Source organism: Neophocaena asiaeorientalis, unplaced genomic scaffold, assembly GCF_003031525.2.
Source record: "Neophocaena asiaeorientalis asiaeorientalis breed wild unplaced genomic scaffold, Neophocaena_asiaeorientalis_V1.1 scaffold123, whole genome shotgun sequence".
Classification (NCBI taxonomy): Eukaryota; Metazoa; Chordata; class Mammalia; order Artiodactyla; family Phocoenidae; genus Neophocaena; species Neophocaena asiaeorientalis.
Window position 1 is genome coordinate 7,390,005 of NW_020173666.1, and position 27,336 is coordinate 7,417,340.

At 43.6% G+C, this 27,336-nt stretch overlaps 1 protein-coding gene across 5 annotated transcripts in view; it reads right to left on the minus strand.

Moving 5' to 3' along the window:
- Positions 1–4,765: 4,765 nt before the first annotated feature.
- Positions 4,766–27,336, minus strand: part of SYNE1 (spectrin repeat containing nuclear envelope protein 1) — a 451,837-nt gene continuing 429,266 nt past the window's right edge. For 4 of the 5 annotated variants that reach the window (XM_024748028.1, XM_024748025.1, XM_024748026.1 and 1 more), the window contains 10 exons: positions 25,463–25,531; positions 23,516–23,658; positions 21,725–21,851; positions 20,704–20,915; positions 18,959–19,159; positions 17,574–17,702; positions 15,828–16,040; positions 14,707–14,799; positions 13,245–13,303; positions 4,766–5,738 (listed from right to left, as the gene is read on the minus strand). In XM_024748028.1, coding sequence (XP_024603796.1) covers positions 5,498–5,738; positions 13,245–13,303; positions 14,707–14,799; positions 15,828–16,040; positions 17,574–17,702; positions 18,959–19,159; positions 20,704–20,915; positions 21,725–21,851; positions 23,516–23,658; positions 25,463–25,531 — 1,487 coding nt within the window. In that variant the 3' untranslated portion in view covers positions 4,766–5,497. The remainder of the gene's footprint in view (positions 5,739–13,244; positions 13,304–14,706; positions 14,800–15,827; positions 16,041–17,573; positions 17,703–18,958; positions 19,160–20,703; positions 20,916–21,724; positions 21,852–23,515; positions 23,659–25,462; positions 25,532–27,336) is intronic. The other variant, XM_024748024.1, reaches the window with a different exon arrangement.

Genomic DNA, 27,336 nt, shown 5'->3' on the forward strand with positions numbered 1-27,336 from the left:
GTCCAATGCAGAGGAGATAGACACATATGTATAGATATGTCTGTGGGGTATTGTTCGGTGAAAAATGCAAGTCACAGAACAATAAGAATAGATCCAGTTTTTAAAAGCACACGTGTACACTGTTTGAATAAGAAAATCAAAAGGCATAGAAAAGTAACATCAAATTGGGAGATAATTGAGAGGGACATAGGAAACGGTTCATTTTTCTTTAGAAAAGAAGAGAATCTTTTGTAATTCCAATACTTGATTTTTTTAATAATTAGCCTTTAAAATAGACACATATAAAAAAGAGAAAGAAATGGGATCTTTTCCTAAGAAGAATGAAAACTTATAACAAAGTAACTAATATACGCTACTATACTTTATAGCGAATTAATAGTTATGTATACCATCTATTAATATTATTTATTATATAGCTTATATTTATATATAATTGCATATATCCATCATTACTAAACTCAGTTATACTATATACTGCTATAATTAAGACAGCAATGGAAAGATAGATCAAGAACACGAGATAGAGTCCAGAATAAAAATCCAGTTTTATATAGAAACCTATTATTCAATGAAGCTGACATTACAAGTCGGTGGGGAAGACTGTTTACATAGCACGCCACTGTGGCAGCTGGTCCCAAAACGAGGAAACCCAGGGCAGGCGGTGGCTCAGAAGCCCAGCCCTAGAGCCCAAAGTGGTGCATCCTTAACAAGTTTCCAGGTGACTCTGATGCTGCCGATCTGGACCACACTGGGAACCGCTGGGAACCACTGGCCTGGACGGACTGCTTTGTAGCATGACGCATCATGCCTACAGTTTCTGGTCAACCTGTGAAGCCCACGGGGAGGTGTGGGGTGGAGATGGGGCGTGAGCTGTGCAGGTGGCTTGCGGTTGGGGTAGCTGCCTGAACTGTCCTCGATGTTGGCAGCTGTCTGGCAGCTTCACCTTCTGAGTCCAGCAACTGCTTCAAGAATGTCTCCCGCGGGGTGTAGCCCTGGGCTGGGAACGCACATCTGTGAGGCCCTCACGTGACCTCCTCTGGGAGATTCTGGATTTCTTCTCGACCACCTGTGGCATCAGATGCAGTCATCTGCCGCACAGCTGACAAAGGACTTTCTTCTCCTGATACAATTGGGCTTTTCACATTCGGTTATGATCCTGCTTCTGTATTAGGTAACAGGTTAAAAAAACAGATGTTACTGTGACCTTCCTATTTTAGAAAGATTATATCCAAGTCCCACTGGCTTCCTCGGCTCCCCAGATTAAATGTTCCTCGTTGTTCAGTCTGGATTACAGTGTATCGCCCTGGTTTTCATTAGCCATTTTCAACTTTCCAACTTCCTTAGCCTTTCAAGATGCTCCTGACTGACCACAGAGTTCAGGTGAGTCCCTCTGGTCCCCACCTTCCGCCCAATAACCAACAGAAACCCTCCCCCATCTGAGGAGCGCTCTGTTGCCCTGCAGAGAAGGCTGCTTAGCAAAGGCTACCAGAAGTGCCCCCATTCACCCAGTTCCTTCACCCACTCACCTGAATGAGGGTCTCCTCCCCCAGGTGACGCCCCTCTGTGGCAGTCCCCAATGCATTCCTGGTGGATATTTTAAAACTCTGAGGGAGAGGTTAGTGAGAAGCCAGGAACCGAAGACTAAAAGTCACTCCTTTTAAGTTTCATCGTCTCTGGGTTACTTTAGGTACAACAGTGGGCCATGGTTATCACAATATATTATTGAATCTGAAACTGAAATAACCGCTCTTGGTGAAACACCTCCTCTCAACACGCGAATTAACATCTTCGTGCTATACGTGACTAAGCCAGAGAGTGAAGGCCACTCCACCTGCCCCATTTCCACAGACTTCAAAAACGCACCCCTCTGTAATGTAAGCCAGGTGACAAGGAAGTTAAAAGGAGGGGAAATTTGCTGACAGAAAATGAAGAGACTTAGCAGGTTTACTCTTCCTTTTCTCCTCTAAATTAGAGATTGTTTCGGTTTGTTCCCTTCAAGTGTCCGCATTATCCTTCCCCCAAGTTTCAGGACATAATCGGAGGAGGAGGAAAATACAGAGGCTCCTGTACATCAAAGGCCCAGTGATGACGTTTTAATGGGTAATTAAACGGGAAGGGATGAGATCCCAGCTGAAACTTGACGCCGGAAGAGTTTGGAGCAGTTCCTGCCCCACCATGGTGGGCATTCAATACATTCTTGTGATCTGAGTGGATGCCGCACTTCCTGGGCATTTCTGGTCCTATTCAGCATATCCTCTGAGAATATTTTACTTCCGTATAATTCCCTATGGGTACATTTGGGGATGGTGATGGTGGACTGGTGGGCGGGGGCAGAGAACCCAGCTATTGGGACTGCTTTCAGGTCCATCCAGACCAGCTGGAGACCCTGCTTTTCTAGCCATGATCGACTCTTATAATCAATTCACTCCATGTTTCTTTGCTTTATGATCTCTTAAGTGGCTTGCCAATAAAATTTTGTAGCTCTAATTTCTTAATATTTGGCCCCAGGGCATGGGCTGTAAACCTGCCTACCCCAACTTGCCTTTTGACAGTAAACCTCAGCTCTCGGCTTCCTGAACTACCCATCCTAGCCTTTTGAAGGCATCTCTTCTCACTTCTCACAAAAACAAGGGAAGCTGCCGCCGCGCCATTTTCCAGGCGGCAACATTCCTGCTCCCCGGGCATAGTTTCCACAGAAACCTTTCACTCCTCCCTGGACTCTTTAGTAAATCATTACTTTTAGTTTCCAACTCTTTTTTTTTTTTTTCTCTCCATCCTAGCTTTATGGATTTTCTCTTTCCTCAGCTTTGCTGTTTTTTGTTTGCTTGCGCAAATCTCATTACCCAGGTATTATCAATCCTACCCTTCCTCTCTTCGCCCTTCCTCACCCACCACTCTTTGAGGACATCACTCCCTATCTCCAGGCCACAGCAGGGCTCCGGACAGCCCTTACCCGGAAGTGAGGGCCTTTTAAACAGCCATCAGTGTCCTTTTAGCCCCTGATTATTCTTTCAAACCCCCCTCCTCGTCCACAAAGCCTTTGTTGACCACAATCTCTCTCTGTTGCCTGGGAAGCTGCAGGCACAGGCGAGGATGCTCCTAATGGTACCGTGTCCCCTCCCTCATTAAGCACGGGAGACTGTGTGAGCTCTAGACAGAAACCCTAGTCTCTTCTGTGGCTGGCTTGGTCCTCGCTAGACTCGTGTGTTATCATCTGGGGAAAGCCAGTATCTCACGGCTTTAATGCTTACACTCACCGGGGCTTCCTACTTCTGTCCTGTTCCAATGTTCTTTTGTTTAAGTCTTCAAAAAATTTAATAAGAAATGCACGTTTTGCCTTCTGTTGAGTGTTTCACAGGGGTTTTAGAAAGGCACAAATGGGACTCTAAGAGTTTTTCCTAATCAAAGCCGTGCTATTTTCTCAGCCACATTTAACATTTAATTTTTCAGTGATGGGAAATGCATAGTCAGTTAATTGCCACGTGGAGAAGTGGCTCTGAAGTGTCCTTGTGCTGGCCTCCACCAGGACCGATGTCTCATTGTGTGGTGGTTTCCGTAACATGGCAATGTGTGTCTCTTGAAGGGCTGGATTGCTCTAGAAGCAAGACCAGGACCTCCAGGTATTTGGAGCCGGGGTGACAGGGAAGCGAGGGAAGAGCCAGGCCTGAAGAGGGACCATCTCAGATGAGGGTGCCGGGCATCCTTCAACTCCAGTCTCCACCACTGCTCACAGCCTTTCCAGAAGCAGGAAGACAGGAAACGTTACACACAGGTTTGTCGTCTTTAGAAAAGAACATCTCAACTCTGATCTTCCCTGAGCAGATTGACTTAGAAGGTCTGCAGTGAGTCCAGAAATCAGAAAGCCTAAACAACCTCGAGACACTTGGCTGAGAAGGCACTCAGGCTATGAACATCATGGAAACTATGGAAGGCAGTTCCAGGTAATTCTGAGTACCCCAGTTTGGTTTAAATTCTCAATTTAGAGCAGGATTTGTAAACTAAATACCTCTGGGAGTTAGGCTGGTACAGGCGATAAGAGAGGCTGATAGGATAGTCATGCAAATGTAGTAACTGTCTCCTATTCTTCAAGGGACAGCAGCCATGTCACTCCAGCAATTATTGTCACGTGGGAATGTGTGTCCAGGACACATGAGTTTTCCATTCTCAAGAGAAACCTGAAATGTGGACTTCATATAAATCCTCTCCCTCCAATTATTAAATGGTGGATTAAAATGCCACGAGCGCCAAACAATTCCATGAGGGGCACTAGCTGGCAAGATCGGAGGGACAGAATAAAATCTGATTGTAGTTGGACTCGAATGATTGACTACAACTGTATTTCCTCTGCTAGACAATGAAAACAGAAGATTTTGGAGCAAAGAAGGGACCTGACCAGAAGAATGCTCCAGGGGTATTCACATGGCTTTTTGGTACCCTTGGGATGGAAGGGGCCTCAGTCAGGAGATTATAGGAGGTTCTTCCAATTGTGCAATGAGAACAGAAAAGAAAGGAGAATACGAAAGATGCTGGGAAGCAAGAGTCTGTGAGATGTGACTGGCTGTGGAAGGAGAAGGAAGGAATTATCCGGAGTCCTCTATGTCTAAATACACACTACCTCTATTCATCCTTTTCCTTTAATATATACTTCTGTTTCAGCTTCATTTATTCCACCAAAAATGATCATTTAGGTTGCGTTCTGATAAGTGCCTGCTTAACAGGGAAATGTAGAATCATTTCTTTAGGGAGAAAAAAAGCACAGACAAAATATTTCATAATCTCTATAATAAATGCAAAGAAATGGATACAAACAAAATGTGGCTTTAGCAAACTGTACATACATAAATATCATTTTTTTACTATAACATTCGACTTTTTCTTCCACATAAAGCCTCCCATGATTTTATTACATCCAATTTTTCTTTATACCTTTAAAAAAAGTGCCTTTTAGATTTACAGCATGTGCCTCTAAAGCAAGGTTAGAACATCATGCCCCAAAGAAAAACAAGGTAAAAAAGCTGTCACATAAGCTCTTAAAAACCGTATGTTACAAGGTTCTCAAAGCTCTTCAGCACTGGTTGACGGATAGGTTGTTGGATGCCGACATGGTGCTCAGGTAGCATCATTTATTGAGGGGACGGAGCGCACCGTGGGGAAGCTGCCCACATGGTCTCCGGAAGTCCCTGGGTGTGCACAGCATGCACCAAAGGCCCAGAGGTCACTTGTCCAGGGAACAGTGGAGGTCCCGAATCTCTTTAGTGCTGAGGCTCAGTTTCACACAGAGTATCTTCCAGACCGTCTGCATCTATTTGCTCTCTTCCTGTCATCGTTTATCATCACCTCCGAAGCCATGATGTGCACACAGGGGATACGGAGGTGCGCTACAGCTGCCGCACCGAGGGCATCCGCCAAGATCCAGGTCCTCTCTTTGCCAGTTTGGGATTGCCCTTGGCCGAATCCCCTCATGCTACCAGCACTGCTGCAGATGGCACCGCCTGGCTCAGAGTGGAGGAGGGCCATTGGTGTATCTGAGCATGGGGTGGAATGATCGGGCAAAATTGTTGGAGAGGGCGCAACTGTAGTCTTCCTGTGACATTGGTACTAGGCAGGCGAGCCCAATGAGGAACAGCAGGAGAAGCTGAAGAGGAAGAGCCGCTCGGAGGACTCTGAACAGGAAGGCTCGGCCGGACCGGGCTGGCCGAGGCTCAGAAAGGGAGGAATCGGAGCCACCTTTTATGGACCTGAGAGAAGAATCGACATCAATGACTCAAATATCTCAAATGTTGGATGGACGCTGCTTTATGCTTCCTCACCTTCCTGGAAGCTAAAGGGTCAGGCTGAACACAACCCAACCTGGCAACTAGTTGCCAGTAAACCCAGGTAATCTCCCCACCGCCAAAGGAAGCGCTGTCTGGAAAATGCACTGATGAAAAATCGACATTTAGTCAACTAAAGGTAACTAACTGGGTTCAAATTCCACCCCGCAATTTGGTAAAACATTTTCCATCAACAAAGAAAACTGCTCCACACACACTCTACCAGCATAAATGAAGTAGATCCGGGATCATTAAAATGTGGATGTTTGATGCAGTACGTTTTTGGTTTAAGAATATCAGGCAAAATTAGTTGCTGTCGGGACGATACAAGGCATCCCTCCCATCTAGCCGTCCTGGATGTGCCAAAGTCCATGCAGCAAGACAAGAACAGCTGCGGTCATTTTGCACAGACCCACAGGGTTGAATTATTCTTAGTGTATACCCTGGTTTCATCTTGCACTGAATCAGCAACTGGCACTGACATTAGTGGGTTCCAAAGCTGTAAGAACAAGGATGACAGTGGAGCCAGTCTACAGATCCCTGGTGCTGAATGACACCCATCCCAGGCTGACCCTTCTATCCCTAGCTCTGTGAATTTGGGAAGTTCCAAGTTCCAAGTTCTCCCATCTACTTTAATTTCCGCATCTACGTTGAAACAGTGCCTTAGAGAGGAACCATGAATTTCAGAATTCGTAAGGAAGACTGCCTGGGAAATGTTGAAAATGGAAGTAGGTTCTCAGTAGGGGGCACTGTTTTCTCTTTGTGAGCATCCATGAATGTTTTGCTACTAGTGGAAAAGATGAGGAAAGCAATGTTATCTACAGGAGGAATTTTGTACATATACACACACAACACTGCAGAAGCAAAAAGAATACGTGTACAAGTGGACCCACTGCCCCACACCTAGTAGGAATTCTCTAATGGTTTAATGGTAAGAACATTGAACGTGAGGCCACTGGAGAAATATGAAGGTGTGAAAACTGTACTGGTTACTCTGTACGTTTCTCTCATAAGAAAACACTATGTCTCCAGCTACGTTATTAGCCATTAATTTCTGAAGACAGATTACACTGGTATCAGGGAGGGATAAGGAGTGACACCAAAGAAAATAAATGTTAAAATAAAAACCAGACATAATCCCCTTAAAAGGCAACAGAGGGACTACTCAAAACTCCTTCATTAAACTACCAAGAAATACGTGAGACGAACGGACCAGACTGGCCCCGAGAAGCCCTGAGCAGCCACGTACCATACTATTTCTACTGCAGCTCGAAGTGTGATGAAAAACAAATCCCTGGCCTGAACTGGGGCTGTGTTTTTCTGGTCTACAAACCTTGAACAGCTCACTTCACCTCTATGCTACAAGCTCTTCTTCAAATCCTTCAAATTAGACTAAACGGTCTTCCAACTTGCAAGTTCTGTTTATACATTTTACGTCTTCTACTGATTGGTCAGGGTGAAGAGTCTGCCAACTGGGAGGCCACAAGAGTTCAATCGCCATCTAGTGGTCAAACTGATCAACTGTCCTATGCTAAGACCAATGAGTTGTTCCCAAAGGGCTGAACAGGACAAACTGTGTATTTTGTGATGATATATTAAAGCATAAAAGAAGTTATGTCACATACCTGTTAAATAGAAACTTCTCTAGTGCACCTAGTTGTAAAATGTTTGTGTTGAGATAAGGCCTTACAGAGTATCTAATCCATCTTTACTTCTGTAGGCAAAGAGCTAAGGAGCGTTCACATTTGATCCTCTAACTGCTGGGCGACAAAAACATTTGTCTTGGGTTCTCTCACTTAATTCCCACAACAGTCCTCAGCGCGCTCGTCACCTTCATTTCAGAGCCGATGTAAATGAGGTACAGAAAAGTAAGGGAACCAGCTCAAGATTATACAGCTAGCAAGCGGCAAATTAAGATTTCAACTCTGGTATTTTAACTCCCAGAACTTGAGCTTTATAAATAGAGTAAATCGGCCCAAAACCCACCACTAAAGGAAGAGCTCTAGCCGGAACTCAGGGTTCCAGAGTCCCTGCCTACTGTGCTCTCTGTTATGTTTTGTTGTTTGGTGACATAAATGAAGGGCATCCAGGTCATATTTATGTCACACGTATCTCACATATAGAAGCAAAGAAGACAATACTTGTATCCTAAAATACTTGGAGGTGAGTGGTTTCCTCATGTCTAAAATAAAGGCCTCTAACCATAAAGCTTCGCAGTATGACACAGATCATCAAGTCAGAATATGGATACGAGGGCATTTTGTTTTGAGGCAGTTGTACAATCGTGGGAAAGTAATTTAGTCTCTCTGGCCTTCAGTTTTCTCCTTTGAAAAGATGAAGATGCATTAACATCATAAAATCTTTTTGGTTCTAACAGTTTATGAGTTCAGCAGTTTAAGCGTCTGGAGAAGGAAGGGATAGTTACCCATGAGCTCTGGATTGAATCTTCCTTCAATACATCTTTTGCTTGACCTGAATATATGCCCTGGAAAAAAATACTCTCCACCTGTCACCTGAGTTATAACAGAAGCACAAAAGAGAGCTCCACGTTTATTATTTGGTGTTTAAATAAAATAAGGGAGATTTCTAACTGACTCTTTTTCTTTAGGAGACACTTAAGGACATTAGTGATGGGCAGAGTTATGCATATAATTGATAGTAACAATCTGACTGACAGAGCTGAATAGCCCCTCTTTGTCAATTATTAGCTTCTTTGAACAATAAAGCCGAAGATCAAGGGCTACACACTGACTAGTCCACTCCTGAGAAAAGCTAGAAAGGTCACCATCTTTGGAATACGGGCTCAGAGGCTGCGGAGTCTGCTGAAGGACATGGCACATTTAACAGCATCAGAGCATTCCGTATTAAAATTTAATTAGCGTGTGCTTTCTAATGTTGAAGAATGCCTACCTGGGGAGAAATAATGGGCTGAGATAGAGACAAAGAGAACACACAGTCCTTAGTGAGCTTCCATGCAGTTGACTGGTCTTGGAAATGTCCAACTGTTCTACTGAAAAAAAATGCCACCCGCCTGGGGCAATTACCAAGGTTTCAATAAGCCCAAAGTTGCTTCCGCTTAGGGTAAACCTGTTCTAGAGTTTCTAGTACTAACAGGTTAATGATACTAAGTAAAAGGGTACTTTTACTATTTAATCTACTGACCTAAAATCACGTAAGTTTCAAGTCTTGGGAAATTTGACAAGGGGAAGAACAAAGACATCTCACTGAGCCGCCACTCATCACTTTCCAATGGCCTTATTCCACAAATAGATGCGGTAGAGATGGTGTTGATAGAGAAAACTAAATGTGTGAACTTCCTTAAGGAACTTAATCAATGGAGATATTTCAGATAATCCTGTCCAGCAAAAACATGCTTATTCTCTACGAGTGAATATTTATTTTATTATCTTTCTCACTCCCCTCACTCATTCAAATCTGGGGGTAAATAATTGCCCAGGTGTTGTTTCATCTCTTTCCTAAAATACGTACAGCTGTGGGAGAAGATGGCTATAGGGGAGGGGGCCGCACATACGAACACACCACAGGAAAGAAAGTCTGGCCAAGGGTTGTGAGAAGTCTAGAGTGTGCACGTGGAGTGTGACTCATCTCAAAAATTTTACATCATCAAGGAAATAAAATGAGTTAATTGTGTGCGTACATCATTTATACAAATGAAAAGACACTTTCAATTCATTTTGCTACTTGTTAGCAAACACTGGCAGTAGAAGAACAGAAATTTTTTGTCAGGAAATATCAGGTTGTCTACGATCGTGTTGCCTGTTCCTGTGTGAATGGTCTTTATTCCCTGGATATGTGGTTCAGAAGACAAATTCCCAGGGTCAACTTAGGATTTGCCTCTCTTTATTCCAAGATGAACATTCTGGCTGGTCCTAAGCTATCTCAGGCAACCCACGGTAGCCCAAGCCCTGGAACTGTTGTTTAAAGTACCCCACCCATTAGGAGCCCTAATGGAGGAGGAGTGGTTAACAAGCTAGGATCCAGAGTCAGAGAGACCTGGTTTCCAATTCTACATCTTCACACAGATCTAGAGAACAAACGTATGGACACCAAGGGGGGAAAGCGGTGGCGGGTGGTGGTGGTGGTGGGATGAACTGGGAGACTGGGATTGACATGTATACACTGATGTGTATAAAATGGATGACTAATAAGAACCTGCTGTATAAAAAAATAAATAAAATTGAATTAAAAAAAAATTCTACATCTTCATGCCTCTAATCCCTGGTGTCCTTGTCTGTAAAATTGGGAATGAACACGTTGGGAGGGTTAAATGAGGTAACAGATATACAACGCTTAGCATGGTGCTTAGAACACGCTAAGTGCTAAATAAACGTCGGCAACTTATCATTCTTATTTATCTGTATTATTAAAGCAAGGTGTGATGACACATAGCCTTAGGGATTTTGCTGGATTCAGCCTTTCCTTCCAAGGAAATATTCCTGATTTATAGCAGTGCTTTCAAAGAGGTGATGCATTTTCTAAAGTGTCTGACTTGGTCCCGGGAAACACTGGGAATGCAGACCTCAAAATATAAAAGAAACATAGTGGAGCCTTACGCTATACCTGTCCTCAGCCTGGGTGTCCAGCCTGCCCCAGGGGCAAGGCTGTTTTAGGCTGAGGTGCTTTGAGAGCTTTGAATAAATAAATCCCCAGGGTGGAGTTCGACAGAAAAGACTTGGAAAAAAAATTCCACAAGAAACTGAATGGTGTTTAGCGTTAGGCCCTGGTGTACACGCAAAAGCCCCACTGTGGGGCTTCCCTGGTGGCGCAGTGGTTGAGAGTCCGCCTGCCGATGCAGGGGACACGGGTTCGTGCCCCGGTCCCGGAAGATCCCACATGCCGCGGGGCGGCTGGGCCCGTGAGCCATGGCCGCTGAGCCTGCGCGTCCGGAGCCTGTGCTCCGCAACGGGAGAGGCCACAACAGGGAGAGGCCCGCGTATCGCCAAAAAAAAAAATTGTGGATTGTTATTATGAACGTATACTTTATGTTTTTCAAATGTTTAGAATTTTAAGGAGTCTTGGGAAGCTCCTTGTAATTGATTTAGGGGATCTCTAGATTATGACATATTGCAAGTTTTTTATGACAGGAACCATACTGTATTAGTTTTGTGGGCCGAGGGCCTAAACATAGTAGGTGTTCTGTAAACACTGGCATCAGTCCATACGTAGGCTTAGAATATTATGTAAGAGAACACAGAACGGCAGCTGTAGAATCAATATGAAATATACAGCAGGCAAGTAACTGATATGATTAATATTTGACTTTAAACCACAAAAAAAATATAAGAACCCTCCCTTCAACCTAATACCCAGTTTCTTTCAACCCAGCCTCTTTCCTCTCAGGAAGAATATATGCCTAAAATGTTCCCATTGCAGATTGCTGGGGCCAACATTCTAAACTGTGCTTTTGCAATAACCTTTCAAGTTTGCCGGACCAGTGCAAGATCAAACGCAAGGTCATCTCAAGTCTCAATGTAAAGGAACACCGTGACAGCCTGGATTGTGAGTGAAGTTAATTCTTTCCCAGCAGACTCTCCGTGTCATTGCCCACGTGGGCGCACCCCAAACAGAGGTGCCAAGGAGTTAAGAAGTCCAAGAACGTTCAACCACAACCCGTCTGCCAAGCTGTTTGCCGAAGTTGGCCATTCAGGTGAAGATCGTTTGTATTCCAGGTCCTGGAAGCAGCAAAGTAAACATCATGCTGTGTGCTCAGAAAGATGCTCAGAACCAGTGCTGGACAGAGCGGAGCTGAAAGGCGCCTTGCGGACGTCACAGTGAGAACGTAGCTGTCCGAGCTGCAAAGCCCCAGTAAGAGACAATATTGAAGCAGTTGCTGCCCTGAGAAACGAGGCCTTTGACATTTCAGAAGGCCGTGTGACTGTCTGAAAGAATCGGGGAAATCTGGGAACCGAGCTGTGGTTGCTATTGACGTCGCATAATAACATAAGAGCTTTCTCCCTTCTCATCACCATCATTTATGCCAACCACAGAATGGCTCTCTGGTGTCCTTGAAGGAACGCTATGGGGACGTGCCCCATCTCTGTTCACGGCACATCAGCAATTTGTGGTGAGCAGACGTACTACATAAAGCAGTGATCTGCCTCTAGTACACGATGCCTTTTCTCGTCGGGGGCTAAGAAAAAATCAGAGCACCTGGAGAAGCCCATCATTACCTTCAAAAACCCCTGTGAGTTTTTCTCCATTCATGTTTCATTACTGGTATTTTGTTATGGACAAAAAAAAAAAAAGCCCCACAAAATTGTCCTCAAACCAAACCAAAGGGAAAGAAAAAAAAAAAAAGCAAAACATAGCGGAGGGAAGCTTAAAACCAGAAATCACATCAAAATCCGTTCTGCATTACTGCAGCTGGGTGGAAACCAGATGCAAAGGCCAGCCCCTTCCTCACACAGCTGGAAAGCTAAAACTATTACTCAGGGCTTGTTTACGCTTCCTCATGCCCCACCCTCCTTCCAGGAATTGGGATTCCGGCTCAGTGGTGGTAAGTTTCCAGAGGGGCAAACTATTTTAACAGTGAACTGCTCATGATTGGAGCAAGGAAGCTGCTTCCAAGGACAGTATTTCCATTTTTAGAAAGTTGTCTGGGGAAACATGAACTGATTAGTGGAAGGGCCAGGGAGCACAGACATCACACCGACAACGAAGAAGGCAAAGCACTGCTAACTGCAGAGACAGGGATTGTTGGAAGCCAGGCAGAAAGCAGAGTGGCAGCTGTGAGGCTCTCTGGAGGTCCCCGAGGGGGCGGGGGCACTGACTGCTCTCGTTTCCAGAGTGAAAGAGCTCGCCAAGTGTCAGGAAGGTGAGTGACTGAGTGTGCTGGCCGGAGAGAAATTTTAGGATAAGCAGAAGAGAGAAGGGGCTTATAAATTTTAAGTAATACCAAATTAGGACTTGCCATTTTGAGAATCCAAAACCCACAATCTGGATAAAACACAAAAATAAAATAAAAAGCTGGGGGTGTTAGTATATTTTATTCAGATGTGTGGGTTCTGGGAATGGTAAAATAATTCACTGATCTATTACCTGACTTATTGTAAAATCTAGAAATAAAGAGGATGATAAAATTCTGCCATGAATCAAATTGAGCTGTGACATCAGTGATATCGAATCTTTACGAGCACACAGAATAAAAAAACATTGGATGAAGAGTCCCAGATGGCCTAGGTACAGTTAAACAAAATTTTGATGGGGTCCAAATATTTTACGCGCTGAGATTTTCTTGTACGTCCCACTTAGAAAAGTCTCTTCCAATTTGTTAGGCAAGGGTGTGGACCTAAATGAGTAGTTTCTCAACTACCCTGAGGCAGACCAGATATAGGCCTACCTAAATTCTGGACAATTTTCATCATCCTCTTGGAGTTCTAGAACAGTGTGGAAACCAGGAGAATAAGGTACCTGCTATGTGGACTGTTGACAGAGGGTCCAGGCTGTGAGAGACTACATTTGCCTCGTGGCTGTTTGCAATGAACAGGGGTAAAGAAAGAAGAATGTTCAGTCCAGGCAAATAAAGACAAGCTACTGATGAAAATTGAACTAAAAGTTCAGCAAAGGAAATACAAATCAAATGAAATGATCAGTACCCATGAATCAAGGAAACTGGCTTTTCTTTTGTTGAAGAAGTGAAATCAATTTACATCTATATTATACATCATTGAAGAAACACGGCGGTTTACGCATTCACACCACAATGGGTATATTTCCCTCACTTTTCATGGTAGAAACACAAATGGCTCCACACTAGCCAAAGATCTCTGTATATTTACTTATAATAAATAAAAAATTCAATACGCCGTGCCATGTATTTCAAATATACCTTACATATTTTTCATCTTTTAGAACAATATTAAAATTCTTGGTAGATTAAAAATAATGGCAGTGTGAGATTATTCTGTGGAGAGTGATGAAGACCCAACAAGTTAAGTACTCAAGTTTTATTTAACTTAAACCTAAAATTTGACTCGAAAAGCCAGTATTCCTTCACATTCTTAAACTAGGATCTATAGGAAACTAGTGAATGTAGTAAAAAACAATCCTAAAAAGATAATAACATTTACCAGCATAGAACTTAAGTGTTTATAACAAGAAAAGTACAAATGAAACCAATACTTCTAAAAACTAAGGAAAATGGAATGATAATAAAAATGAATATAATCATAAAGCCAGACCAAAAAAAGTAACAAAACGGAAAACAAGCTTCTAATTACACAGAGAAATCAAGGTAGAGAGGGTAGCAGGGGTCAAATTGGTCTTTTTCTCCTCATTGTGTGCCAGTGAGACAGCCCCCCGACAGGCCTGGCGGGTGAGTCACCTTGAGTTGTTGCCACTCTGGGGGCAATGCGATCGCCCCCAAACCTTCAAGACCACCTTCAGGAGTATCTCTGCTTGAGGGTCAACAGAACCTCCATTTGTCCTATAAACTCAATGGTCTCATGAGATGCTCACAGTTTTGTCCACCTCTGGCTGAGGCACCCTTTTAAGTGGAGCCTACTTTTTTTTGGGTGGACTGTGGCGGAGGGGGTTTGAAGGGAGGGGCCACCAAAGGGACAAGGGAGCACTGCTCTAGAGATGGCCCTGTGAGCACGAAAAATAATCTGCCTCCCTGCATACCAACCAAACGTTGAACCTGATTCTTTTGAAAAACAGAACTGCTCTTTCCATTCCTGAGTGCGTGTGGGGAGGGTTTGAGGCAGGGCTGAGGAAACAGAGCTTCTCTGCGTCACTGTGTGACAACCCCACGTTGTAGGGGGACTCCTGCTTTGCAAGGGGAGAGCCCGTGGACGCTGCGTGAGGTACCAAGACTGTCACGCCCCAGTGGTCCCTCCCGTGGGCCAACTGAAAATGACCAGTGGAAAGTTACCGTTTTCTGCCTGTTTGGGCTACTTCTTCCTGATGTAGGACTCACAGATCCTGAGGTGTCCAGTTCATCAGCAGAAGACCAGGAAGACAAATCCTACGTGGGAAATAGATTCTCTTAATGATTCCATGTCCCAGAGCCACGATGGCTTTGTGATCTGCAAGTGCTTCCCACCCCGTCCCTATCTATCCCTCAACCCATTCCCTGGGAAAAACAGAATCAGATGACCGCAGGAAGAACAGAGCCTAATACTTCTAGTGTGTTGGGCTTTCCAGGTTGTGAGTTTGGCCCTTCTGGAAAATACAGGTGGAGATTTGTTATCACTGGGCCGCTTGGAGCTTTATTATTTCTTAATGACATGGACGGGAGAATGGGTTGAAGTGAAGGGGGTAAAGGAATCTGCCTTACAGCTGCAGGGTGCTCAGGCGGGAGAGCTAACCCAAATCATTTGAGTTAGAAACGAAAGACTGTCAGTCACCCAGGAGCCTGCCTTGTAGCATCAGAGAAACTATTGTTGCTGGCACCGCTGTTATTGTGAGTAGGTGATTCTTTTGCCTGCAACACGTTTGTGTGTTCGTAACAGGATCTCACAATTGAATGTTTGAAATCTTACCTGCAAATGCATTTCTTAAAACCAACAATATTACCACGATGCAGTACATTTAAAAATAAATAACAGATAAACAAATAAATAGATAAACAAATAAAAGTGAACACTGAACATTTTGTATGATTTAACCGCCAGCTAAGGAGACTTCATACCTTCTAAGGTTTGAATATGAAACTCATATGCAACAATTGGTTGTGACCTACTCTCGCAGTGTTGCTGAAAGCACATGAATTCTTAAACTGGGTAAAATAAAATGCCACAGTAGTGGTGGTAATAGTGTTAGCAGTAACAATTACAGGAGGTTTTCTGGATGTAACAGAATCAAAAGTAGTGTCCTATTATAAAAGTTTTTGAGTTACTTTTTAATTTTGAGCCAGACTTATAAGAGCAGTGATTGAGAGGGGACACTCTAGTCTCACAAGTACTGCATTCAGAGTCTCTAAAATGGATAAAGATGATGCTTGTTTGGTCTCCTGTAGGACATGCTACACAATGACGTCTGTTGAGAGCTTACCTGCTGACTGCTTGACATGTCTAATAACTTCTCCAGCTCCTTGATATGACGACTGACCTCCTTCAGGAGAAGTTTGAGCCGATTTCCAATCACATGCACTTTTTCTTTGGCTTCTAAACAGTCTGTGCCTTCAGCGTTCACCAATAGTTGGCGAGACATGTCTTGCAGTGAGGCCACTTTGAGCTGGGATTCCAAGAGCTCATGCCTTATTTGCTACGAATATCATAAGAAATATTTTTCTAAGAATTTTCAATAATTCGAGGAAGTTCCAAAGGTGCACAGTGACATCACTTTAACTTAGTGGACAATCAGATCTGAGCTTCAGAATGCTGTGCTCACTCAAGGACGGACACAGCAGCCCGTGACGTTTGGGAATCAGGGGCCTCTGTTCTAATCCTGCCTCTGCCAAAATGTATCCTAGAAGACCCCTGAATCTTTCTGATCTCAGTTTTCTCATTTGGTAAAGTGATGACATTAATTCCTGCCGGGTCCACAGTAAGTACTACTGGGAGGTTCAAACTGGTGAATGTATGTTGAAGTATTTAAAATATAAAGTGTTATGCAAATGAGACATAAACTATTCTTTTAAAAAGAGAAGTAAAACATTAACATATAAATATAGAAAAACTCAAGTATGTGGAGGTATACTCAGGTATCTATTCAAGATTTTTAAAAAGATATATGGGTGATTCATCACTCACAACTTAAGGTCTGAGGTCAAAAGTCTAGTAAAAATTCAGCTGCAGAGCTATTTCCTCCTGGTTTCTAAGACCTTTATGATACTGAACTAAAAGGCTGACAATTCTGTTAGGTTTGTGCGAGTGCTAAATGTTAAGAAACAGCATTTTAAAAATACAGAAAGTGACAAAATGCAAATCGTTTTCTCCTAATGGAACTCAAATATGCTTCTTTATCTTCTATAAAATCACTTAAGTACACTGTACATTATATTGTCCAAAGTTCTTTTTATAAGAATCTATACAGAAATCCTGTAAATTTCCTTTTGAATTTAATACTAGAAAAAGTTTCTTGCTCCTTGAGAATTGGTTTGTTTCCTTTTTGTCAGGTAATAAAAATCATTTAACTTATCATGTTTCCCTTGTTGTCTTAGCTTTCAGAAAACTTGGTGTTCAGGTTAGTGTTGAATCCGTGTACTTAATTTTTCTTAAGAAGTCTTAGCGGTCTCTATTCTAATTCCTTTAATTATCAGCTACCCAATATATTCTTGGGATGTAGATTCAACACATACAGTTAAAATTAAAAACAAATGTAGGGCTTCCCTGGTGGCGCAGTGGTTAAGAGTCCGCCTGCCGATGTAGGGGACACAGGTTCGTGCCCCGATCCGGGAAGATCCCACATGCCGCGGAGCGGCTGGGCCCGTAAGCCATGGCCGCTGAGCCTGCGTGTCCGGAGCCTGTGCTCCGCAACGGGAGAGGCCACAACAGTGAGAGGCCTGCGTACCGCAGAAAAACAAACAAACAAACAAAAACAAGTGTAATCTGCCAAAGAGCTGCCTTGATAAAAACAAGCTAATTAAGATGAAGACCGTCTGAGACTTTTAGATGAGCAAATGGCTTTAGAACCAGATTCTAAAGCTAATAGATATCATCTTCTATGTACACGTTTGCTTCACAGAGATGGGAAATCATGAGGGGTGAAGAAAGACTAAGAGATTATAACGTAAAAAGTAAATAAGTAGTACCAACTATAACATAACCAGATGCTGTCCAAGTCCACACATCTTACCGTAAGCTGTTTGAGATGGTCCTGAAGTATCTCTGCATCAAGGTTAGAATCAACCGGCACAATTTCATTTTTCCTTCTGTCAATGTTCTCAAGCATGAGAAGCAAACCATGACTCATTTCATGGAAATCCTAAAAAAAACATGGAGCATAAAATCATTTTGAATGAGATATTTTTCTTTCCCTCATAGCTTAAATATCCATGCTTTACAATTCCTACCGTTGGTTTTGAGATCTTATACACAACTCCTTTCTAAGGAAGGCACTAGAGCTCTCGTAATTATCTGAGTTCATGCTCTTACCAAGAGCATCTAATTTATTACTCAAGGGAAAAACTAGACACAAGGAAAATTGGCATCAAAATGCTTAATTTCTAGGGCTATAATACTATGTGGAGGGAAGCAGCTCTGCTCCTTTATCTTCCTCCTGTATTCAAATCTTCCCATCTTTGAAGGCCATGTGTTCATTTATTCAAGGTATAGTTACAGAAGATCTCCAACGTGGGAGGTGCTGTACTGGGAGGCAGTGCAGGGGTGAAACCACAGCTTGGGTACCTGCTTTCAAGGAGCTATTATTACTCCCGGGGCACCTATAATCCTGGGAAACAGGCTTCCCATCCTGCTCAGATTATAACCCAAACTCCTGGCCAGGACCCACCAAGCCCTGCACGATGTGCTTCCTGACCACCTCCCAGATGTTTCTCATCCCTTCCTTCCTCTCTGACTGCTCTCTGATCACACTGGCCTTTTTTCTGTCTTTGAAGACACTAAGTCCTTTCCTGCTTCTGGGACTTGCCATCTGCTTGACCTCCTTCATGGCAACATCTTTCCAAGAATCAGCTCAAACATCCATAGAACTTCCCCAATCACCTTCGCAAAGTGCCTTTTTCGGTTACTCTTGTCATCAACATCTGTGAGTAGCTTGGTTAAACATTTATTTGCATTTTTATTGTCTGTCTTCCCCAACAAAAGCAGAGGCTGGGCTGTATCCTGCCTGCCTAGTGCAGTATCTGTAAACACCTGGCAAATAACTGTGGTCTGAATGGATGAGTAAATATTTGTAATGCTCGCTTGGATGTCCAAGAAATGTCTTTCTATGTGCTCAGGAAATACTGAATAAAGAATGAGTCGAAGGAGGAATGGTGAGGCTGAGATAAACGTGTGGGAATAGTCTCTTGTTAGCTGTAAAGAAGTAGGGTCTTTGAACTCCTGGTCACATGTACAAATTCTCCAGTAAAATGAAAACTTTGGGCACAAAGTTATCTCACTCAAATACTGACTTTGGAGAATAACTGCATCCCCCTAGTGATCTTGATAAATCAAGTCACAGACTCAGCTACACTGGAAATGTTTGACTTCAGAGCATGGCCGGCCCAAAGCCCCACAGACCTGACACTGCATCAGTGCGTCCTGGAGCAGGCCCCGCCATTCCTCCAGCAGGGAGCACACGCGGTCCCAGCGGCCATTCATCTGGGACAAGCGGCCCTGCAGGTCCTGGCTCTCCTCACTGCCAGGCTGAGTGAACTCGGAGCTGCAAAGATTGATGGAGAGGATGATGGCCTTGTGGTGGTCCACAGCTTTCTGGAGCTCCTGCAAAGAGAAAGGAGAACAATCAAACAAGGAAGATAAAAATACTAAAGAAAAATAGTCCAAGACCTTTGGACGTGCTTCACCCAGATTAAAAGATACATTCATTAACACTGGCCTTAGCAGGATGGCTGGATGATACAGTGGGTGCACACCACTGGGAACCACACTGTTAAAAGAGATGGATCAGATGTGTACTTGACGATGCGAATGAATCTTCAGAAAATACGGTATAAAGTGAAAGAGAAACAGATTTATATGGGTGACAAAACAGCATTTATGTAATTTAAAATACATGTGCACACACAAATCCACATTTTTCATGAATATATATGGAAAAAGAATATGTGTTAAAATTTCAGAATTGTTGCCATGGGTTTGAGGAATTGGGATTAAGAAACAGTGGGGGAGGGCTTCCTTGGTGGCGCAGTGGTTGAGAGTCTGCCTGCCGATGCAGGGGATGCGGGTTTGTGCCGCGGTCCGGGAAGATCCCACATGCCACGGAGCGGCTGGGCCCGTGAGCCATGGCCGCTGAGCCTGCGCGTCCGGAGCCTGTGCTCCGCAACGGGAGAGGCCACAACAGTGAGAGGCCCGCGTATGGCAAAAAAAGAAGTTTGAGCATCTGTGGGGAAGACTCATTTCACTGTTTGAAAATTTAAAACAAAACAACTAAAACAAGCCAGAAATACAGCACCGCAAAAGAAACAGCATACAGAGAAACCAGGGAGAAACAAAGGCAGTTAATCCTTGAGCCTGGAGGGCCCGGTAGCCCTCCTCTTCTGAGGAAGAGCACAGCTTGACGCTCTCCAAACAAAAAGGCAGGACCAAGAGACCTATTAAGAAGAAAGTGAGCTCTCCATCCACAGTATGTTTACAAAAGTCTCCACGTATCAATGCATTTCAATAGCTGGGCTGAGAAGGATTTTTAAGATCTAGACAGGGAGTTAAAAGAGGTTATCTTGTGCACTACTGCCATCCAGGTCAAAATCAAATGTAAACGTCAGGTGTTTTACTGCGATTACTCCACGGGTTTTGTTTGCTTGGATTCATTTCACCGAAAATTGCTTCTGCCACTATTATAATCTATTTCAGAAGTTCTGCTGATTCCAGAATGTCAAGTGGCTTCCTTAGGTCTCCATAAACTCACACGTATACGATCTGGGAGGGGACTCCTCTCCAGCTCTAAATATAGACTTGTAGGACCCTGGACATAGCTGTATTTCCTTTAAAAGAGGTTAATTACGTCCCAGAGGTACCTGGATGTTTCATGAAACTTTAATTGGTCATTTGTTAGCTACCAATTCATTAAATCATGATTATTTTCATGGGGCTGGTTCTGCAACGCAGTCCAGCTCTCAACCCTTCCAAGCCTTCCTATAAACACTCTGATCTGGGATGGCTGGGGAAGCGTTCGTGTCCGGTTGTGCTGACCATTCCCCCGCTGCTGTGTGACTGCACAACAGGCCAGGGCTAGTGGTTTCATCTGACCGGGCACGCCACGTGGCAGCGCTCTGGCCTGCGCGGCGAGAAAGGCCAAGGGTAGCTACCTTGAGTTTTTTGATCTGAAGCGCGATGGGCTGGATATCAGTGCTGCGCTGCCGCCGCTGCAGCTGTTCCAGGTCGTCCTCTGTCTCCTGCAGCCAGGTCAGAACGCGGCCCAGGTCCGAGTGAAACCGCTGCCGCCTCTGGGGATTCTGTTTCATCCTCAGCTCCTTGCTCAGGGCCTGCGCCTGGAGGAGCTCCCAGCGGTCAATCACACCTGGCAAGACAGCACACGCACAGGATGGCGAGGGATCGTCCTCCATGGAGAACGTTTAGGAAATGTCTGAAACCTACATGGGTGGCTAACTTTAAAACAGCAACAGAAAGAAAGTAATGCCTCTGGGCATTTCTGTTACCGTCAGCTGTAAATAACAGTATGGTGGGGCTTCCCTGGTGGCGCAGTGGTTGAGAGTCCGCCTGCCGATGCAGGGGACGCGGGTTCGTGCCCCGGTCCGGGAAGATCCCACGTGCTGCGGAGCGGCTGGGCCCGTGAGCCATGGCCGCTGGGCCTGCGCGTCCGGAGCCTGTGCTCCGCAACGGGAGAGGCCACCACAGTGAGAGGCCCACATACCGCAAAAAAAACCCCAAAAAACAAACAAAAAGAACAGTATGGTGGCTGTGTTTTTTCTATCTGCATTTTTAATGATAATGGAGAAAAGATATTAACTACATAAGATTTAACATTGTAAGGAGCTTTAAGAAGTAATAAACATGAAAGTGGGTGAAGATAACATTCAACTCTTGGTTTCCTTCTGCAGGAAAGCTCTGAGAGTGTACAGAGCACACACAGAAGATTCCTGACTAGTGATTAGAGACGGCGCCTTAAAATACATGGGACATGGGAAAGAAACCACTGGGATTATTTTCACCTCCCCCTCTGTCCCCAGAGATCATTGTAACATGGAGGAAAGTTCTCAGGATAGACCAGTGTAGAATGAGGTCAGTGGCACAGTGGAACTCGGGGGCAACGAGGTGCTTCAAGATCTTCTGCTTCACTCTGTCTTGAATTGAGCACAATCCACTCACCAGCTGTTTGGGTTTCGGTGCTATTCAGGTTAACAAAGCCTGGAAAATGCTCCTCTTCCTCTGTCAGTTTGTGTTCCAGTCTTTTCACTGAGTCTATACTGCCGCTGCATTCACCCAGCAGTTTCATCTGTTTAGATACAGAAAAGAGGTCCCCCGTCACAAAATACTCAAATTGTCATGAGTGCAAGAACTCCTGGAGAAAATATCTTTGGAGCTCCTCAAAAAGGGCAGTAGCTGTGCGCTACTTCTCTATAAAGAGTAAGCCGCTCTGCTGAAAACAAAAAAGTCAGGTTCAAACACATGCTTCTTAAACATGTGACATATTCATGTTTACATAAAGCAATGCCTTGAAGATATACTTGGCACACGTGGTTTTGCATAAGTCTCCAAAATTTCTTTGAAAATCTATGAATCAAAATAGACTAAACCGATCTGGGATTTAACACTCAGAGTCCCCAGCTGGCAATACAATATATAGTTCTTGGCAAGCTGCTCCCTTTTTCTTCAACTGAAGGGCGGGAAGAGTAATATTACCACACATCTCAAAGGGACATTTATTTGTATTAAAATACTTAAAAGAATAAAACAGTATTAAAGCCAGCTGTTTCATGAGAAAATTTAAGCAATGGTTAATAGATACTAAGGGAATAAATTCTAACATCAGAAGAAAAGCTTCCAACTCCGTGTTTAATATCACGCACAGTATTCAAAGGCTAAAAGAACAAATCATTTCAAGACACTCCTGCTATACTGATCGGAACGTTTTCTTTCAAAGCCTTTAACCAATTACACTGCTGTTAAATTACTTTGATCGCTTTTGATTGGTGTTAAGTATAACCTCAGTGATGCCAGCATGCTCATTGCGAAATTAGATTTTTAAAAAACAGGTTTCACTCTGATAGAAGTCAGTAAAATAGGCCAAACTGGACAGGAAGTAAGCTCACGATTAATTAGTCTTCTGTGATTGTGAGGATATTAACGTTAGCGGATATAACTAGAATGATTCTCTCTCCTGGTTTCAAAAAAGCAGTACATGGGTGTTGTCATTAGGCTTAAGGAAATTAATTTTTCTTTCCTTTTACAAAGCGGTCTTTTGGGTATGAGAAGAAATGATATGAGGCATAGAAGAGATTTACTTTCAAATCCTCTTGCGTAAGTATGTGTAGGAAAACAGGTAATTCTCTGAGAAACGTTATTCGGTCAGTAACCTAAGCAGAGCAAATGAAGTTATTACTTTACAAAAAGCTTCGACAATGGAACTGGTAATACACACAATCTCTTGCCATCTTTTCCCCAAATCTCTCTTGTTAGTCAGAACCGTTTTCTCCAGAATGAACATACAAATAACAGAGCATTTAAAAAGTCCCAAGATCATCAAGTGAATCAAGACACCTAGGAAGAGAACTAAAACAATTCCGTGTTAGTAATCTACCAGCTAAAATCTGCTGCTTCAAGGATATCCTTGGTCAGAAAATCACTAGCTGAATTTGGAAAAATGCTGAATCCCTTTCCAGAGCCAAAGCATTTTGTTGCTTTCAATTAAATGGATTTCACTCAGTTCTCCGTGTAAAGGACCAGGCTGGTCATTAGTGTGGATCAGTGGGTCTGAGCACAGACCAGTTTTGCTCAAAAGGTAATCGACTAACAGGGCTTTGTTTTGCACACACGAGTTCAAGGGCAGCTTGGTACATGGAGAGCCGACACAACCCTCGTGCCACAGATGGACTGTTCTTTGTCACACGATTGTGATTACCAGGTATGTGTCAGGATCACGAGGGTCCGGATACTCACATAGCCTCTGTAGCTGGAGTCTAGCTCTGTTCCTGCGGGAGTTTTGCTGTGGATAATATTCTCCATTTGCTGCATCTGAAAGTGGCTGTCATCCAGGGCTTGGCCCAGTTGTTGGATCTGTGACTCCAAGGTGCTAGGATCCCCTGCAGTGTCGACCATAAGAATCTTTACAAGCTTGGCATTCAAGGAGATGGTTAAGAAATTCTACAGCTAAGGCAGTAGAGAGATGGTATGTGTGTGGGTAATCATAAAGCACATTTAGTACCGACATGTTGGTGGGTTAGGAGTTCGAATTACCAGACCAATGAATGTGCTTGACCAAGAGTCCAAGCAGACTGGGTGTTGCAAAAGGGGCCTGTGGGGGGTTCTAACAGCCCGTGCTTCTGCTCTTCTGGCTCATCCCCTGAAAACTGCGTGTTGTTAGCTTTCTAAAGACCTCAGGTGGTGGCTTCTGCTCCCCAGTAACTAGGAGGCAGTTACATCTCAGGCTCCCTCTGCAGTCACTTATCAAACAGAAAAAGACACACCCTCTAATTTTCCTTTCTGCATCTCAGTAGAAGAGAGTGCCTCTTAAGTCCCAGGTGGCTGCATCATGCACTTAAGGTGGGACTTCAAGGGAACCAAGAAAAGACTAGCTCAGGATGGGTATGTGTGGAGGTACCAAACTAGCAACGGCTTGCTTTTGTATGGGAAATCTCTGTACCTCCCTCTCAAATTTGTTCTAAAACTTAAACTGCTTTTAAGAAATAAAATTATGCAAAATAAAAGAAGATTAATAATGAAAAAAAAAAATCAGGAGAAAGCTAAGATTTTACCATTTCCATCCAGGTATGTTCTCACTCACAGCTTAGAACTTCTAGCTCATCTCCTTTGAGAGATGTGACAGCCTTTTGCAAAATTATTGTGTGTGTGTGTATTACAGTCTTTGAATTCAACAAGAGCATTGATCATCAGAGTGAAGCTAGCACAGGGTGAAAGCAGAATAAATATTAGTAAGCTTTATTAATTCTTTTTTGGAAAAAAGACCTTCTAAATACACCTGGAAGAGGTTTCTCACTGGAAATCACTCAGGCAGTAACCATTTCAGTAATGCTACCTTACTTCCTGTCCTTTGTTTTTCTGCAAAAACCAAAGTGTAAACTAATAAACTCACAATTCAATATCCTATCACTGTGGTCAAACCCTATTCTCTCCAATGTCCTCCAAATTACTGACCCTGAGCTACAGTTGGTCTAGAGCAACATTAAGCAAAACGAGTTCCATTTTCCTTTCTTTAAGCCTTCTTGTTTCAGGAATAGTTCTGTCCTTAAAGGAAAATCTAATTCTTTTTTTTTTTTTGAAAATCTAAGTCTTAAGATACTGTGGAACACATTCTCATGTCAAATTGCTTTATGGGGTAGTAAGACTTATTAAACTAAAAGTATAATTTTTTAGAGCTGAATATCTGATTTCACCCCTTGTCTCATATGGGACCCCTGAGATCAGGAGGATGAATGGTGGGCCTGAGGTCACACATATAGGCTGGTGGACTTGGGACCAGATCCTTGAGCCCTGATTCCTCAGCCAGAGGTGGGTCTGCAAGCCCTCCTCGAAGTCACGCAGCCAGACCTGCTACAACCAAGCAGGGCACTAAAGCACCAGTGCTAAGACTAGTGCTTCCATCTCCTATTTTCTGCCATTAACGGGCATCATAGGTTACACTTACTGAGAGTGATTACCATTTAGCAAGCTGAGCAGTTGCTTCATTGCACTTGATTATTGGAATGTTATTCTTGGTGTCGATCAACCAAATGTTTTGGTTTTCGTTTCTGAGACAGCAGTCAGAGAGGAAGTTCTGCCTTAACATGCTTTTGCACAGAGCTGTGAGAGGTACAGTAGATGTGCTGGGAGAGAAGGAGGCTTGTTACAGGTGAGGGACAGAGGTGCACTTTAGCTTTTGGTGCCTACCAGAGGGATTTCTGATTGCACTTTCTGTGAGTTTAACATAGGCCTCGGGACTTTCGGGGATCGTTACATCTGCAAAAAGAGCACACAGTCTAAGTTGACAGCTAAGGTCTGGAAACCTTGATTCGCTGATGGCAAGAAAATAACTTTCTTAGGGAAAAAAAGGAAGTTAGTCATCCTTGGCAGATAACTCTTGAACATACAGAGAAGTCTGAGTACGATCACCAAAGGGTTCCTGAAATAAATCATAATAAGGGCTCACGTTGATTATTTTATGAGCCAGGTGCTGTTCTAAGCACTCATTTATCCTCACAGAAACCCTACAGGGCGCATGGAAGTGTTATTCTCATTTTATTGATGAGAAAACTGAGGTTCAGGGGAATGAAGTTACTTATCCAAGTTTCAACAGCTAGTAGTGACATAACTGGGATTTCAACTGAGACAGTCAGGTTCTAGAGCAGCGCTGTCCAACAGAAATAACATGAGCCACATATATTATTTTAAAGAGTCTAAGGGCCACAATGAAAAAGTAACGAGAAAGGGATGAAAATAATTTTAATACTTAATTTTACTAAACCGATTTACCCTAATTCTAACATGTAATCAACATAAATATTATGCATATTTTACATGCTTTCCTTTGTGCTAAGTTTTTGAATTTTGTGTATTCGTGCAAGTGCATTTGACACAGCAAATCTCAGTCTGCATGGTCACATTTCAGTGTTCAGCTGTCACACGTGGCTGAGGGCTACATATTGGACAGTTCTGCTTTAGATGCAAAATGCCTAACTATGAGGTTGTACCATAAAAACAAAATAGAAACGAGAGAAATCATCTTCCTTTTAGACAGTGTCATACCCTTGGGGATCCAAATGTGAACCATCAGAAACAAGCAGAAATTCTCTTTTAGAGAATGTGTGAGATGCGTTTACAAGCGCTACAAATTGGCCTCTGATTACTTATTCTATTTTTACTCACCTTCCTTACAATGCTCCTCTTCCTCTGTCCATCCCTTCACTATATGTGTTTCTTGAACTTTCATACTTCTTGTATCCCTTCATACACTCTTCCTGCGTGATCTCCTTCCTTCCCTTGGTGACCACTATGTGGAAAACTACCTAACTGGCATTTCCGGTTCCTGAAATTCAGATCCATGCATCCATCTACTGCTAGCTTTTTCCCCTGGGATAGTCTACAGCATCTCAAGTTCAGGATGTGCACAACCTCCCCCTTTCTCACTGCCCTGCCCCCGTGGCTTCACAGACACCCAGAACATTCTCTCCTGCTCATGGCCCTCCGAGTCTAGGACCACCTGCATCTTTCACCAAGATGCCCAAGCCAGAAAATCACTTCAATCCCGATTCAATCAACCATCAGTTACAGAGGAGCCGTCTTATGATTTCTCATAGCTCTTCCATTCTTCCTATTCCCGGTGCTGCTTCCTCAGTTCAGGCCACCATCACATCTGTGTCCTGGATTGTAAAACAATTCCTTCTGGACTCTCTTTCAATGTGCCCTTCTCTAGATAGTATTGAGACAGGTTCTTTGGAAATATGCATCGGGACTTCCCTGGTGGCGCAGTGGTTAAGAATCCACCTACCAATGCAGGGGACATGGGTTCGATCCCTGGCCGGGGAAGATCCCACATGCCACGGAGCAACTAAGCCCGTGCGCCACAACTACTAAGGCAGCGTGCCACAACTACTGAAGCCCACGTGCCTAGAGCCCGTGCACCGCAATAAGAGAAGCCACCGCAATGAGAAGCCCGCGCACCGCAACGAAGAGTAGCCCCCGCTCTCTGCAACTAGAGAAAGCCCGCGTGCAGCAACGAAGACCCAACGCAGCCAAAAATAAATAAATAAAATAAATAAATGTAT